Source organism: Actinia tenebrosa, unplaced genomic scaffold, assembly GCF_029948245.1.
Source record: "Actinia tenebrosa isolate PJP-AT-01 unplaced genomic scaffold, QUT_ActTen_1.0 PGA_scaffold5__44_contigs__length_20552954, whole genome shotgun sequence".
NCBI lineage: Eukaryota > Metazoa > Cnidaria > Anthozoa > Actiniaria > Actiniidae > Actinia > Actinia tenebrosa.
The window spans coordinates 8,235,639-8,252,354 of record NW_028292582.1 but is presented as its reverse complement, the minus strand read 5'-3'; the positions used below and the strand labels follow the sequence as shown (position 1 = coordinate 8,252,354).

Sequence of the window (16,716 nt, the reverse complement as noted above, 5' to 3'; positions counted from 1 at the left end):
CTGGCTCCTCTGTTCCTCGACAAATCTTATCGTGTTTCTTCAAGGCTTTTACATCCTTAAACGGTAGTAAACACACATCACAATAATATCTCTTACGCCCGTCTTTACTGTGGGAGGCAAACAGGCGACTTAAGGACTTCACCCACGAATAGTGCTCACCATGGTAGAATAAGTGTATCCGCGTGCCTTCGTTGTTTGAAATATGTAATGGTACGATGGTTTTCTCTCTGACACCATAAACATTTATTGCTAAGTCGTTCTTTTCCTCAAAGTCGGGTATCGCACGCAATTGCATTGGAAATGTTACGTCCGTCCAATCTAAGTCGTCGCTAGGATATTTCGAGGGTCTAAAGGCATTTTCCTTAACTGGATATAATGCGGACCTTATTGCCCACTTAAAACACTCATTATCCTTATTTCTGACACTTATTATAGCTTTCTTTCTTTCTATGAAAGTAGGTAGTGGTACGTAGGATCCTCCTCTAATCGGTGTGTAACGAGCAACATTCATAGTAGCATTTTCTATCCCCGTTACTGTCCAACCTGAGCCTTCTCGGGTATATTTCGCGAGTGACTCCAATATCGGATCTACTTGCGAGAATAGCCTCTCATCCAAATCCATCGATTCCAGAATGGTTAGCGTCTTCGTGCGCAACCAAACTGTGTTTTCGGTGTCATCCTTAGCTAGATTAACCTTCACTACAACGGAAACCTTAATGGCACCTAATTCCTCCATGCTACTCTCCACTAACCTTTTCATTCTTCCTACGTTGGTCTCCCAATACCTTCGTAGGTCTAATATAGAAGTACCTGGAAGTGTGTATGTTTTGAAGTTGTATCGCGAGTCCATTGTATATATATGGAATATTTTATAGACACCATTACGAGCATAACCCATGTCGCACCTCTTCACCCGGCAAATACAGCGCTACCTCAGCGCGGTAAGTCTTCAGGGTCGTAATTTAAAAATTACTATGATTTTGAAGTTTACTTACTACGCGAATCTTAATGACGTGGGAAAAGCCTGTGTTTGGTGGGGTGAAGCAGGAGTGGTATGCCCTATACTACTAACAATCCCTGAAGAGTACATGTGTGAAAAGGCTGGTCTACAAGCCCCAGATCTATCAGAATTTAACGTAACAATTCCCTGTGATATCTCTTTATCAGAATATCAGAACAAAACCAATAAATGCTCTGATAACTTTGTAAAGAAGTGGAGTGCCAACCGAGCTGATTCCACTTTATGCAGGTTTGTAAACATTTATACTAATTTAAATAACTATTGTTATGGACTGACTAGCGACTGACTAGCCTTGTTCATGTGGAAACACAAACTAAAGTGTTTTTACGTGTATGTGAAGCTAGTCAGTCCAGAACAATAGGTATTCAAATTGGTCACCATATTTTGATTAAGTATTGGATGTATTGGAAAATATTGTACTCATGTACATTACAGTGCAAAGCCGTTTTATTTTAATCTGCTCATGTGCAATAACATTACACTTGTCACCATGGCAGACTTGGTATGTTTGATAGATAGCAAAAATGACCAAAGCAGAAAAAGAAAGTGGAAAAAATAATTTGAATGAAAAAAACAATTTTTGAACTTAGTTATCACAAAATATAGTGCTTTGTTAGTGGCTCTGATCTCTCTCAACTAACAAATCACAATATTTTGCTCAACCTTGTGCAATAATTGTTTATTTAATCAACTTGAATCTTGAGAAGTGTCTGTTGATCATAATCATTCTTTAAAGGGGCACTTGGATGAAAACGCCCCAATTTTTGAAAGTCCGAATAATTGAAGTATTCGAGGATAACACATAACAAGCCGCAAGCCCGATTTTATTGCGTTTGGGCGCATTCAGATCTGCATGTTTGGAATATTTCTGGGGGATTAGGAGTGGGGGAAGTGTGAATCTTTTGTTTTATGGCCAGCAGGACGCCTAACTGGAAAGACCGCTTCATATTGAAAGTCCTTTCGTCAGCTCATTAAAAGCTGTCACTTTTGACTGAACGTTGAAGTTGCTTTCCGACTGATTTATTCGCTGGCTGTTTCCTCATTGTTTTACGGAAAGCGAAGACAGATTCGGACGACTTCGGTACTCGAACCTCTTCGGTTTATCCATAATCAATTAACAATGGTTTATCTTATGAGTCCCCCCTCCATGTTTACAGCAACTACAAATGTAGATGTTTGTAACTATCCAATAATAAAGTTGTTGTTAGTCAGTTGTTGTATTTATAACTTGAAGAGCAGATTTTCTCTTGTCAAAGTGGATAGTAATCCGAAATTTGTTTGAATCTTTCGCTACTAAGCTCGTTACAGCGTAAATACATAAAAACTTTTCTTGAATCATCTCAAGATGCTCGTTACATGGTAGCAATGAAAAAATCACTTCTTTTTTAAATATAACAATAGCTCAAGGCGATTCCCTATTATGGAATACTTTCCGGTTTCAGATTTCTTTAAAAAAAACAAGGAAAACCACGCATGCCTTTCCGGTCGTATGATAGCTTTCCCCGACACGTGTATCACTTCCACAGTCCAGAACTTAACTATGTCGAAAACTTTTGATTTACTTTGCTATCTTTGTGAGAAAAAATTCAAGACCTATCGATCTCTTCGAAAACATCATGGCATCCGACACACCAAGGAAACACTTGATATGAAAACGGTCAAGTTTATGGACAATGACAACTGCCTACAAGTCGCTGTGCCACTGTTAGGGTTAATGAACGTAGCATCAAGCGAGTATAAGAACGGATATCTTTTGTGGCTTTCAGGGGTTGCAGAACAAATTAATGCTTCTCTCCATCCGAATTTTCCAGGCATGTTTAACAACCTCACTTGTATTTCTCGGGACTTATGATAATATCATAATTTTTTCCGAAATATAAACAGATAGCTATATTCTCGCACTTGGTCAAAAACGACAAGAGATGGCATATGAAGACAGATGTAAGATACTCAAATGGAACTCTTTGCAACTTAGAAGGGAATTCCTCTCTCTAGTTGAGTGCTATAAGATTGTACACAAGATGAACGGTCTAGATTTCAGTGACTATTTTGAACTTTGTAAAAGTACGAAAACGAGAGCTAATCACCAATTTAAAATACAGACCAAATCTGCTAGAATAAATTGTTACAAATATTCTTTTTTTGTGCGAATAATCAAATCTTGGAATGATCTTCCTAATAACGTAGTAAATCATACAGATGAACCCAACGTAAATAAATTTAAAACAAGACTTAAGAAACACATGAACATTTTTTGAAGTTAGTATTGTACATATATATATATATATATATTATTAGTTCTTAAAATTATTTAATTTTAAATTAGGGGACTTATATAGGGCTAACCTCAATGTCTTCCTTTTCAAAATATGTAATCTGCATTTTTAGAATAAAGTATTATTACACGTATCGAATACTTTTCTGTTTATATACACACCGAACGCATAATTTATTACTACTATACTTTTCTGTTTAGGTGGCTGGTTCAAGATCGACTTTTTACAACTTCCTTCGGCCTTCTTTCAACATTTTGTTCTACGACTTCAGTGCGAGATCGATAGCATAAGAGTTGCTCCACATAAGAGACCGCCGACATACTGTACCTACACGAATAGAATTTCATACAAAGAGTATGCTATTGAGAAATTCATCGAATGCATGGAGGACCAAACCCTGGTGCCCATCAAGAAGGAAATTCTATTTTCTGGGACCAAAGAAATCAGTAGGCCGTCGAGGACTATAAGAGAGGAAATAGAGGCAGCTGTTCAACGTGATCCATGGAGTGCAAGAAAAAACTCTGAAAGAGCAACAGTGCACGCTAACTTGGAAATTGGCTTCGGTGAAGGCAGATGTACTCGAGAGGTAGAGGTTATTTGGTGGCCGCATGTATATGACACAACAAACAATGGACATTTCACATTACGTTTTTATTTACAAAAAGTTTCTGTATAAGTAATGAGGATTGTTTTAAAAACTCTATTCTGCTAAAACAAATATATTCGTTGAATAGAAAGCGTTTGTAATACTATAACTATAGCTGAACTTTTAGAACATCTGATTGTCTTAACAAATTGTTTTATTTCAAAAACACGTGACTCTAGAATAGAAAACCTAGATGTTTAAAAAACCACTGATCCAGTGTCATAAAATTAACTGAAACTATATATGTACACAAGTTCTGAACTACCATCAATACGCGCGGAAGGAGCAACTACTGAATATCAGGAGTAGAAGCGAAATCACAAATAAAAATAAATACGCCTTCCAAACATGTGGAATGAATTCCTTTTCATAAGGAATCACGAATCACTGTTAACGGGAATTATATAAATCATACAACTTAATGATTTTGCTTCTACCCGCGATAAATAAGAACAAAATTACTTATTGTAATTTATAATTTGCATAAGTGTAGGCCGCATTTTAGGATTCTGTAGAAGAGCTGCACTATATGCCATGCAGCCTACTCGTCCACCTATTTCAAAAGATGAGTGTTTTTCTACAAATTGCAATAGCTTTGCAAAAGAGAAAACGTCACTCTTAATGGAGGGATCGCTGCTGCCATCTACAATTTCAGGCGCAATGTGTGGATAGCTTGCTGTGTACTTTAGCTGCTCCTCTTTGGAAAGGTTTTTTCTCCTTGAATTGGCAGAAATCTTGGAACTCTTACCAAAATCAATTATGACGCTATGGTACTCGCCTGTAGAGTTCTCAATAACCACGTTGTTGACTTTCAAATCATTATGCAAGTATCCTCTTGCGTGCACGTGGTTTAAACCGGCAGCAACACCTTTGACAATGTCAAACCACTGTTCGTTCGTCAATTTCTTTGTCTTGACTGCCTTGTAAAGTGTGACACTTTTCTCCCCTATTCCGTGGAATTGTAAAACCATCTTGTATGGAAGATTGACAGTGCATATTCCATACAGTAAAGGGAGGTTTCGATGGTCGCCAAGCTGAGAGATTACTTTTGCTTCATGAAGGACTTCCTGTCTTAGCTGTTCCTTGCTGGAAAAGTTGTCTGTGATATAGTCCTTCACAACGACTACCATACCTCTGTACCGTGCTAAATTGCATTGGCCAAAAGTCCCTGCACCAACAGATTTGCCGATCTTAACCAGCCCAGAAATATTTATTTCTTTAAACCGATGGCCATGCGGAATTGACTGACTTCGATGACTCCTCTCTTCTCTCCCCAGCAGACTCCCCCGTTCTTCTCTGGAAACACTTAAACTACTTTCTCCTTCTCCTGTCTTTTCTTTCTCCACTTCCATAACAACGGTCGGTTCTAGATACTTAGCTTCTAGCTCAACCTCCATCTGTTCACCTTGGTCGTTCATCGCTCTGTTTCTTTGAAATTGATCCCTCCTTTTGACCCCATCTTCCTCTCTTTTCTTCTTCCTTGCGCGCCATCGTTTCTTTTGATTTTTTGCAAGATTTTTGTAGTATTTTCTAGTATTTTTCTTTCTCGATTCTGCGTCAATCTCTAAGTCCTTCTCTACGCTCACCTCAAAGTCCTTTTCTACGTCCATCTCCGACAAAGTTTGGAACATAAGACACTGAGAATGACACGTGAACTCGATCACGTCACATCCACGACTGTCAAACGGAAAAGCTTTATGATTGGCTGCAAGTAAACAACCAGGTTAGTATAAATTAATCAGAAGCATTTTGATCGCAAATTATTTCCAGTTTGCCCTCTAAACATACGTTCTTTGTTGTATAACTTTTCATCGAAAAAAAAAATTACTTGGACCAAAAATGCTCTCTCTTGCTAAATAAAAACAAAATACGACAAAATGAAAACAGGGGAATAAGTGTTTGAATTTTTTCGTTTTTGACAAATAATCCTTTGCGTGCTTCGAAGCCAGATCACTTGAAAACCAAGCTACAATGATGATTGTAGGCACAATAATCAAGAAGGTATCCAATGACAACTTAATTTTTTTAATTAAAATTATGCATCCAAGAGATTAGAATACATAAGACAGTCACACCAATGCTGTTAGCACAGGTAAGCCATAGTCACCCCAGTGCTGTTAGCACAGGTAATCCATAGTCACCCCAGTGCTGTTAGCACAGGTAATCTATAGTCACCCCAGTGCTGTTAGCACAGGTAATCCATAGTCACCCCAGTGCTGTTAGCACAGGTAATCCATAGTCACCCCAGTGCTGTTAGCACAGGTAAGCCATAGTCACCCCAGTGCTGTTAGCACAGGTAATCTATAGTCACCCCAGTGCTGTTAGCACAGGTAATCCATAGTCACCCCAGTGCTGTTAGCACAGGTAATCCATAGTCACCCCAGTGCTGTTAGCACAGGTAATCTATAGTTACCCCAGTGCTGTTAGCACAGGTAATCCATAGTCACCCCAGTGCTGTTAGCACAGGTAATCATAGTCACCCCAGTGCTGTTAACACAGGTAATAATTTACAGTTCATCTTGAGAACTACAATCTTGTGTTTTCCATTCCAAGAACTGTTTTAAAAGGACACAGCGATGGTTATGCATGTCATCAAATTTCCAACTGAAGTCAGATAATGTTTTAAGAGGACCATTCACAATGCTGTCAACAGACATGATTACGCCCATACCACAGCTACCACTGCCTGCAGGTTGGCTTGGCATCCCAAAGTGACTTATTGTCAAAGAAAAGTCCCAAGCTGAAGGATCAAATTGACTGTTCATGCCGTCTGATATGTCATATAATGACTGGATCAGTTTCTTGGTTATGCACCCAAGATTGGAAGGGGGCTTCCAGTGTAAACCATCATCATAATACATGAGCTTTAACTTGATGTTAATCACCAGAAGACCCCAGTGTGAGCCTGCCAAATGAAGTGGCATCATGACCCAGTGTATTTTGGCCATGTCCTCTGGAGCCTTGCATGTATACTGCATCACCTTATTCTTGAGATGCTCTGCATCATCACCTGATGTCCAGTCTTGACAGAATGTTGGAAGAAAGAGAGAGTTTTCTCCATGTCTGGAAAGCTCTTTGTACTTTAAACAAGCCCTGTCAATCACAAAACCAGTCAAATATCTCTCACCCACCAGTGTTGTCAAATCTTTGACATCAACAATATGGCCTCTAACTGACAATATTTGACCATCTGGCTTGGAATCTAACAACAAGGCCTCAATGGATTTGGCTTCATGACTGGTCAGGATACCATTACTTTTGGCAAGCCAATTCAGCTCCTGATGGACCTCGTTTGATGTGTTTGAGGCTTCAAAGGCCTTTTCCCAGATGTCTAGTGTGAATCTGTTGAAGACACCAAGTCCACCCACTTGAATACCAATGTCAGTGTCATCATCATCATCATCATCATCTGAATCTATCAGAATTGCAGACGTTTTTACATGGTTTTGGACTTGTAATAGCTCTTTGCATTCATTCAGGATTCCTTGTGGAGGTCTTGCAGCCACCAACATTGGATTACTGAGTCTTACGGGAGATTTTATTACCTCAAGATCTAGATGAGACAGCATCACTACTGGTGGAAGCTGAAGCTGAGATATCTGCCTTCTGCTTAGGGTGTTCTTTGTAACAAGTCTTAGATCTGGGTAGAGTGTGTTGGGAATGCTGTTGGTTGACAACTGGTTCTTTTTAGGCTTCGACTGAATGACTCTAGTGACAGAAGGTGTTACTTGGCTGCCAAGTTTGATGACAGGTGGTGATTGGCTGGATTGGGAGACAGGTGGTGATTGGCTGGATTGGGTAGACACAGGTGGTGATTGGCTGGATTGGGTAGAGACAGGTGGTGTTCGGCTAGATTGGGTAGAGACAGGCAGTGATTGGCTGGATTGGGTAGAGCCAGGAAGGTCATCAGAACCATTGTTTTCTCTGGCTTCATGGTCATACACGAATGTAGGAAGACTTTCAGGGGCAATTTCCATTACCTTGGTAAATCTATCACACTTGTACTGCAAAAAGTCTTCACCAAAGATGCTTGTCAACAAGGTATCCATTTCTTGGATCCAGGAAACATCAGCAGATGACCATACCACTTTTCTTGCATAATTGAGTGGCCATCCACATCCTCCAAAGTGAAATGGGGCACCTTCCAATATACAAATTTATATATTTTGTTTAATAAAATGATAATATACAGTTATCATAAAATAAAACAAATAATTATCATTATAAAGTTCATGAATAATTTCAGCCAATTCATTTTCATAAACCAGGACACAGGAACTCCAATATACAAATTTTGTCCTCGAAAAGCTACAAAGCTGAGGCCAAGAATTGTGGGAAGATACATTATTTATTACATATTCAACTGACAATTTCTTATAAAGACTGCATTCTGTTATATTCAACATGCTGCAATGGGTTTTAAATGGTTCTTTTACAAGTTTACTTTACAATGAGAGGTAAATTGAATTGTATCGGGCTAGTGATAACAGAAACTAATACAATAGGGCTTCTGTCTCAAATCATACAATATCAATTACATACATGTAAGAGCAATATCATTCATACCTTTCAAATTACATTCCAAAGCTTTTCTAAAGCATAATCTCAAGAAAAGAAGTCGCTCAGAGTAAAAGTGAAGAATGATCTGCTTAACTGTTGAAAAAAGAATGAATCACTCTTATTAACAATAATGATATTTGCGTTTTGAAGCAATCTTAAGCACTTAATCTTAAAGTACTCACTTGAAGAAGTGTAGCCATGCCTATCGTGAGAAGTTGCCTTTGCATAAAGTTGTCTCTGCAATGAATGTGCTGACTCAATGGACTGCTGGGAGTACTCTCTCAAGCTACCAAACTGCCTCAACAGCATGCTTGAATGCTCTATGGTCATATGGGCATAGTCCCCAGTCCCTAGTGATGACCCAAACATCTCTCGCAGCAGAAAACCCCATTCCTTGCACTATAATAAAAAATAAAAATAAAACAAGAACAAAGATGAGCTAATTGAGCAATTGAATTTTGTTTTGCTTGGGCTGAGCTATTATTAATTTTGTTATTTCTTGGATGTCCTTGTGATGTTCATTGGAACAAGGTGCCTGCATTTGTTCACACCAGCTTAGGATAACTAAATGATAATTTACAAACCTGTAAATCATACACATCAATAGAATCCTGCTTATCCTTTCCATAAACCTCTTTTCTCATGACTTTTGCAATTTCTCTCCAACCAGTGAAAACCTTAAATTTTATATTAAAAAGTTAATGATTTCACAGTGTTCATGATCATGATGAGGAACAATCAAGAACAATAATTTCAAAGCTTAGACCAGTGAAAAGAGAAAAAGGAAAATTAGTAATGGCTTGATTCTCTCTCCCTAACCACAGCTAACACATACAATAACAAGCCTTGTGGGAACAGCAGTTGAATCTGGGTCAAGTTGATGAGAATTTATGACTGACATGGCAGTGCATGCTACATATATAATTAATTCTGCTTTTTGTTTAAATTTTAGAAAATGCCTTTTCCTCCAAAAAATAACAGTAATAACATTGCATGATTACCTTGAGGAATAACTCCAGAAAAATCTGTGCTGCATAATCATTCAGCTGATTGACATATTTTATGCTACCAACACTTTTTTTTCTTCTTGATACAGACATCAGTTTGGGCAATTTCTCAGAAATATCCTTTTCCTTTTCTTTCCACATGCACAGGTACTCTTCCACCTTCTTCCCAGCATCTTAAAATGAAAATAAAATGTAATTAAAAAACTTATTTAGATGTGGTACACATAAATATTATTGAAGCGTTCATACCTGAAGTAGATAGTGCTATCTCTTCTTGGTATTTACCAAAGTCCCTCACAAAAGTGTCTTTAGTCTTTAAGCCTGTGTAATACTGTAAGGGATTGTGGTCAAAGCAACAAAATTATTGAACTGGTTTACATTTTTTACTGTTAGGTCACATTGTTTGGGATAACCTACCTTTACCTGCTGACTACAAAAGGATATTTTGTTGAACAAAAATTCTTTTGCAACTATTGGGTTGTCAAACTGTCTTTTGATGGCATCCTGGGGCAAGCAATCTTCCAAAACTTCCTCTATGTTGTCAAGGATACGTCTTTCAGTGTTTCCTTAAAACAATATAATATTAATCAATAAATAAATATAAGTATGTATATTAACTAAATATTTTTGACTGCTTACTTCAAAGCCCATCTGACTAACAAAACAATAATCTACAATTATTCATAATTCTGAATTTTTGTTTCGTAAAAATAAAAGGAATGATCATGAACAGTTGTTTTTAAGCTTCACAAAAACTTAAAATTTTATGAAATACCATATTGGGCTTTATGGCAAAAATATTGCTTTTAATGCATGCTCAACCTTTGGTTATGCAAGGCTAAGTTTCTGGTAAGAGCAGGTACTAGGACCCAGCCTAGGAAGGGAGGGGAGGGGGAATGTTGACTGAGATAGGTGTAATCGAAATATAGTCATTATATTGTGGTATATACATAGGGATGAGTGTGTTCTTGTGAGTGCAAAAAATCAACGTAAAATATAATAAATTCAAGCAAGCCCATAAAGTAGATGAAAAAGTATTAATCCCAAACCTCAATTCACCTGAAAATGATTTGACTGTGATATTCTGCTTTGTGACGGCAGTTTGTTGTCCTTCCTTTAACTTAAGAGTGATTCTGTCTCCAGTTGTTTCTGGTCCAAAATTGGACAAGGCCTTGTTACATTGCTTCAGTGTGCCTATTCTGTAGCACTGAAGCCCAAGGGATGCAATGAGATGTTCTGTATTCCTTAACTCACAATGAAGGACACACAGATTGATTGAACTTAATTCCTCTTCCAACAAGAAGATCAGATCATCCCTGATACCCCTGAAGCTAGCACTGTATAATAAAAAAACACACACACACACATTGAGGTTTGCACTAAGAGTAAGGCGATCTAAGAATGCTACAGTACTAAGGAAAATTATCTGAATGAAATTAACAATGGCAGCTTTGTAGTTAATTTTTAAAATTATGCTTGGTTGAAGTTAAAAACTATACATAGTTTATCATGATATTTGCAACAGCTCCAACTATTACTCAGTGCCATCGTAAACAAAGAGTAGTTGTATAGTCAGTCAGACTATGGTTAGTTCACAGTCTTCTCCCTTTACTGCAAAGGTTAATGAAAAACCCTAAACACAAAGGTATATTATGATAAGTTGTCAATAACAAAATAATGTTCTGTTAATGTATTTTATAATGTGCTGCTTCTTACCTTCCAATATTGGCCTTTGTTTCACTAAAATGTTGTAAACATACAATATTGGGACCCAGATCACAGTTACAATTCTGTCAAATAAATGAAAGCAACACATCTTATTTAACACTTGTCTGTTGTGAAATAATTATTATGCATGTATAATGTGTGCAATCAAGTGGTAGTTAAAAATTATCAGAGGAAACTTTCTACAGGTCCATGTTACAAATTTATTAAAATGTACTTCATTTTATGTGTAATATTATCAAAAGGGAATTTTAAGGGCTTTGATTTGGAAACAGCAAGCTAAGTGATGAGCTCATATATATATGTGCATATAATAATAATCATGAAATAATCATGATTCTGTCAGTTTTGTATTTTGATCACTGATATTTTGATTATCTTACTCTAATTGCCTGACAAATGAAGCAAAACTCCACATCCAGCCCTTTCCCTCCAAGCTTAAAGTCTTCGTCATCATCTTTTACTAAGAGAAGATATAATGCTTTCAAGTCTAGAGTCACTGTAAAAGAAAATAAAATAAAATAAGTATTCATACTGTAATTTGCAAACCAGTCCACTCACTCACATACACACACATATTTTTCCAGATAAAAATAATTGATTTCTGATTCCCTTGCATTCCATTCTCACTTAGAAATTTTTGGTGCAAATAGAATACAAATGCTTGTGAGCATACTTGCAGTTAGATCTTTCATAATTTTTATCTTAAGAAAATCCCTATGATTAGGAAATTATGAATTAAAATACTGAAGTGATTACCTCTGAACGAAACATTATAAACTTTGCCATCCACTGTGATTCCATTTTTTTTAATGGCATCTTTTTCGTTATTCAGTTTAGCAATAAGACTTCTCAGTGTTTTTCTGAAATGGACAAACATAATAGCTTATATATGATATACACCTACTTGCAAGAAGGTTGTCATACAAAAAAAGAACATTTGTAGTTTAGTGAGAAAGGAATAAATTGAATTACGAAAGAAAAAGTTCAGCTTCAGTGATCTGATGTTCAGCTTCAGTTATTTTCTTTTGTCTTTTTAATGCATTCCTATTCCACTAAACTACAAATGTTCTTTTTTCGTATGACAACCTTCTTTCAAGTAGGTATATATATTACATATTTTTATAATGTTCATAACCTTGTGCAGATTATAACCTCATCACACACTCATTGACAAAACAGCTGTATCATATACAAGCCCACTTTTGAGATTATGCTTTATTTGATTGGCACATTGCAAAATAAAACATGATAATAATAATAATAATAATAATAATAATAATAATACTTATTCATTAGATAAAGGACATACCGAGGATTTGCAGCATACATATGCAAAGAAACAAAATATTCATTCATGAATCTACTAAACATTGAAACTTTTGTTTGACAATTGTTTATCAAATCAATAATTTGAAGTGGGCTCTTACATGATATAAAACAATATAATATGTGCCAGCAGATGCTCACCTCTCTTCTTTACAATTAGCTATTGCAAGTGGGAAAAATGATTTGGAACTGTGATTGGACCAATGGACAGTACTTGCAGGTATAACACCAACTAACACTTGATTTCTCCCTAGAGTGGAAAGAAATGATGAAATATCAATCAATCTCCTCCTGGCTAGCTCGCTAGCTTTAATCTGGCTGAATACTGTGAGGGTTCAATGATGGGTTCAATCTTAAACAACAACATGATATCACTTGAATATCTGAGTGGCAAATAATGAAATGGCAGTTTCATCTCATTCCAATGTAAACCTAATACACTGACACAAGTTAATCAGTACTAAGTTGCAACAGTCACAACACACTAGTCTTGTTCTTTATAACAAAGAATGTTCTCACAAATTATTGAACAAAATTGATTTTTCTAATGAAAATATCTTACCACCAAATGGCCTGCCATCCAGCTTCAAATTCAACTGAATATGCTGGCTCTGGTGACCATGTAGCCGCAGTTCCCTTGCTTGCCAGCAAACAACAGGCTCAAGTGCTACTTGGTATCCTGGGATATCCTCATCTCCAGTTGGCTCGACCAAGAAAAGGTCTTCAATTTTACTAAATACCAGACTTTTAATAGCCTTAATGCTATTTTTAGACAATAGCACTTGGGCCCTTGATGACCTCTACAACAAGAAAAGTAGAGAAAGAAAATTGTTAATTTTTCTTTTGAATCCCATAAACCGTATTGGTTAACATTTACAAAAAAATTCTGTTCTAGAAAAATCCATGGATTGACAACTACCGAACAAAAATAATCTCCATGCATTCAAGTAGCAGACCCATACCAGGGGGAATAATGGCCTGTCCCTCTCAGAACTTGAACACCTGAACACAAACAAACGAAACTCTGAAGCAAATAATAAATGAAATAACTAGTGCAAATATTTTTTTTGACACTACTGTGACGCTTTTTAAGCACAATTGATATTACTCTCGAAATTATTCTTCTAGGCCTACCATCAACCCGACAAATTAAAAATGCAATACACAATTGAAATTGTACAAACTTTTAAAGTCTCATTAGAAACTAGAACTCACCCCATTTTTTCCCAATTCAGTAACATTCAGTAGAGTTTGCCAGCCCTCATCTGATATAGGTACTTGCAATTTCAGCAATAGAAGCTGCCAGTCCGGGACACTCATATTCTTGACTTGTTTTTCCAAAATTTCTGTTGGGAGAATTTCCTCTAGGGTTTTCTCTAGTCCTAAAGTCTCCTCAACTTCCAAAATCACGTCACGAATGACTTTCCTGCTTTCACCAGGCAGTTTTCCCCGCGCAAAAACGCAGCATCTAGCCAAAACACTGTTTAACTCTTCTCCATTCTCGTGACAAATCTTATGGATTTCTTTAATGATGTTGGTACACTTGTCCCTTATCTTTCTTTTTTTGTATTGAGGCTCGTAATCGTGCTCTTCTATTTCTTGGAAAGAAATGACCGAATTAGAAGAGGACGACGAAGAACTCGAAGACCACAATAACGGGGATAATTTTGGCGCGCTTTTTTCATCTTTTGCGAATGACCCATTCGTAAATGACTCTGAGGAATTACTTGGTGACTCAGGCATAGGTAGCGAGTCATCTGAGCTGCAGCCTTTGATCGGAGTGCTAGAACACGGTTTGGGGCTTGGAATCGATGGCGAATGACTTTTTGGCGGGATAAAACTTGAATTCGACTCGTTGAGACTCCTTCGACGCAAGTTCCCAGCGATCAAAGCGAAATATGTTCCAACATAAACTTTTTCTGCTACAGCTTTGACCCCAGAGTTGAAAAGCTTCGCGGAGATCAGTCCGCCATCTTTGTCTCTTAAGTTTCTTAGGAGACATGAAGAAACTTCGTCGGGAAACAGCTTGAACACGTCTGTTTGACAAAACTTGTTCGGCGGAGCACAGCATAGATCAGTCGACAGAGCGTACCAGTTCCTGTTAGGATCAAGATCCTGAGAAAACACTTGGACTGTATGTACGGAAGGCATAATCAGTGGAAGACCAAAACTACATCCTCCTTTGCCGAGTACTTCAGTGATCATAAATTTTGAGTTTACCGCGTAAAGACTCGTGATCGCCGAATAAGGCTTAATCCAATATATTTTGAGCTTCGTCATCTCCAAAATTTTATGTCAACACGACAACACTTTCCTGATTACCTTAGCACCACGACGACACTTCGCTCTCGCAGCCCTAGTAGCTCAAGGCGTTGATCAAATTAACTCGTCTGTCATTCTGTGGTTATTACCATGGTAACATAGGGATCCCAATGTTCGCAATAAAATTGGGCTTGCGGCTTGTTATGGACTCAATTATAATTATGGAAATCTGATTAGTGAAAATTTTAGCCAGGGAGCCACTCGCTGTTGAGATATTTTGGGTTAAAAGTGAAATGAACAATAGGGTTGAGTTAATGACATCATTTACTCACAATTTAGATGCTGAATAAAATTGACAATTTTTTTCTGCCACTTTTGACTGTGAAGGAAACACGTTGCTTGGCTACTATCTGGGCCATATAGATAAGTTTAAACAAGTTTCAAGTCATTTCCAATTTTATTATTATTATTATTATTGATTTTCATCTGAGTGTCCCTTTAATAGCAATGATCATTATATCATTACTATTAAAGTGACTGTATCTGTTTCATCGACACCTGGTGTGAAATAAGAAAACATGATGCCTGGGAGTCACAGTCTATTGTATTGAGATTTTAACTATTTCATTTCAGAGAATACCTCAATGTCAAGAATTGCGTGAAAAACACTATTCACAAATACTGCCAACTCAAAGGGGACATCCAAGAGGCATTTGACTATCAGTTTGACAATTACAACCCATTCTGCCCAAAAAGTGTGGACCCAGGCAGTAAAGTATCGAGTATTGCTGTCTCCAAGGTTGCAATTGTTATTTCTTTGGTTGCGGCTGCCATACAGGCACTGTAAGGAAGCATCCATTCTTTCAAAGGGGAGGGGAAATCTTTCGAAATTTTTTTATAGAAAAACCAACAATGCTCCTTCTCAAAGAAATAAATATCATAACCCTACCCATTGGTTTTGCAATCTTCTTCAGTGGTAAAATTTTGAATTGAATGAAAAATAAATACCAATGATTTTCCCTTTCTGGCTGTGTAAGAACTCAATGACCTTTCAATAGTTTCCTTCTGCCCCTCCCCTCTTCTAGAAAATGAATGCTTCCCAAACAGAAGTTCACATTTAGATTTAAATTTTGGTAAATTTTGTAGTATCAGGATGAGTTTTGATTGATTTTATGTTAATATTCGATTCTTTGTGTTTGAGTTAAATGTCAGCATGCTTGCAAATGTGGTTCCATAGTCTAGGAAAGGGCAAACCCAGTGATTTGCAATAATAATGATGATGATAATTTGTAACTAGGATACCAGACTACAAAAGGTTCCATTGGATTTTATGTAATAATTGTTTCAGGTATATTAAAATGTGAACAATTTTCAAATTTTTGTATTACTGTAGTGTTGCCATCTTCTAAAATCTTACTTAATATATTTCTTTGGCCACAGCTTTTCTCGCCACAGGCTGCTGTGATGTGAAACCTTTAAACCTTCCCTACCCTAGCACTAGAGTAAAGTGTGGAAGAACTATAAAATCACACAGTTGGGAAGGGACAGGTGAAAGTACAAAAACACGAAGAAACAATAAGCAAAGCAGGCAATAACAGTAACGCAGAGAACTCGTATAACTACAGAACAAACACCCCACAAATGATATGCACACAACTATGCACCTATCAATGTCTTGCCCCAACGGGGATATCCCGGGCATACCCAGGGGCTACTGACATCTTTGAAAAAAAATTGTCAATGAGCCCCTCTTAAGGGCCATATAAAAATTTTGTTTTTGAGGGTCTTACTCTGAAAACGAAAAAAAAAAGGAGTGTCAATAAAAGCCTAGCAGCCCCAAGGTTCTTATGTCAATAGCCTGTGTATGCCCGGGCTTCCCCCGTTGGGGCA

At 37.2% G+C, this 16,716-nt stretch overlaps 2 protein-coding genes and 1 long non-coding RNA gene across 3 annotated transcripts in view; 1 reads left to right on the top strand and 2 right to left on the bottom strand.

The window, feature by feature from the left end:
* The window catches only part of LOC116290825 (uncharacterized), a 48,694-nt gene that overhangs the window by 31,671 nt on the left and 307 nt on the right, over positions 1-16,716 (bottom strand). The window lies entirely within an intron of this gene.
* On the top strand, positions 1,076-16,145 carry LOC116300522 (uncharacterized). Its single transcript, XM_089037920.1, has 2 exons — positions 1,076-1,249; positions 15,460-16,145. Exons 1-2 carry the CDS (start codon positions 1,089-1,091, stop codon positions 15,671-15,673), a joined length of 375 nt encoding a protein of 124 aa, XP_088894046.1. The 5' UTR covers positions 1,076-1,088; the 3' UTR covers positions 15,674-16,145.
* Positions 5,948-15,254, bottom strand: LOC148906460 (uncharacterized). Its single transcript, XM_089037919.1, has 14 exons — positions 13,780-15,254; positions 13,127-13,364; positions 12,706-12,814; positions 11,995-12,098; positions 11,619-11,734; positions 11,227-11,300; positions 10,570-10,847; positions 9,928-10,076; positions 9,760-9,841; positions 9,505-9,683; positions 9,088-9,180; positions 8,686-8,902; positions 8,510-8,596; positions 5,948-8,084 (listed from the first exon to the last, which is right to left on the bottom strand). Exons 1-14 carry the CDS (start codon positions 14,842-14,844, stop codon positions 6,451-6,453), a joined length of 4,425 nt encoding a protein of 1,474 aa, XP_088894045.1. The 5' UTR covers positions 14,845-15,254; the 3' UTR covers positions 5,948-6,450.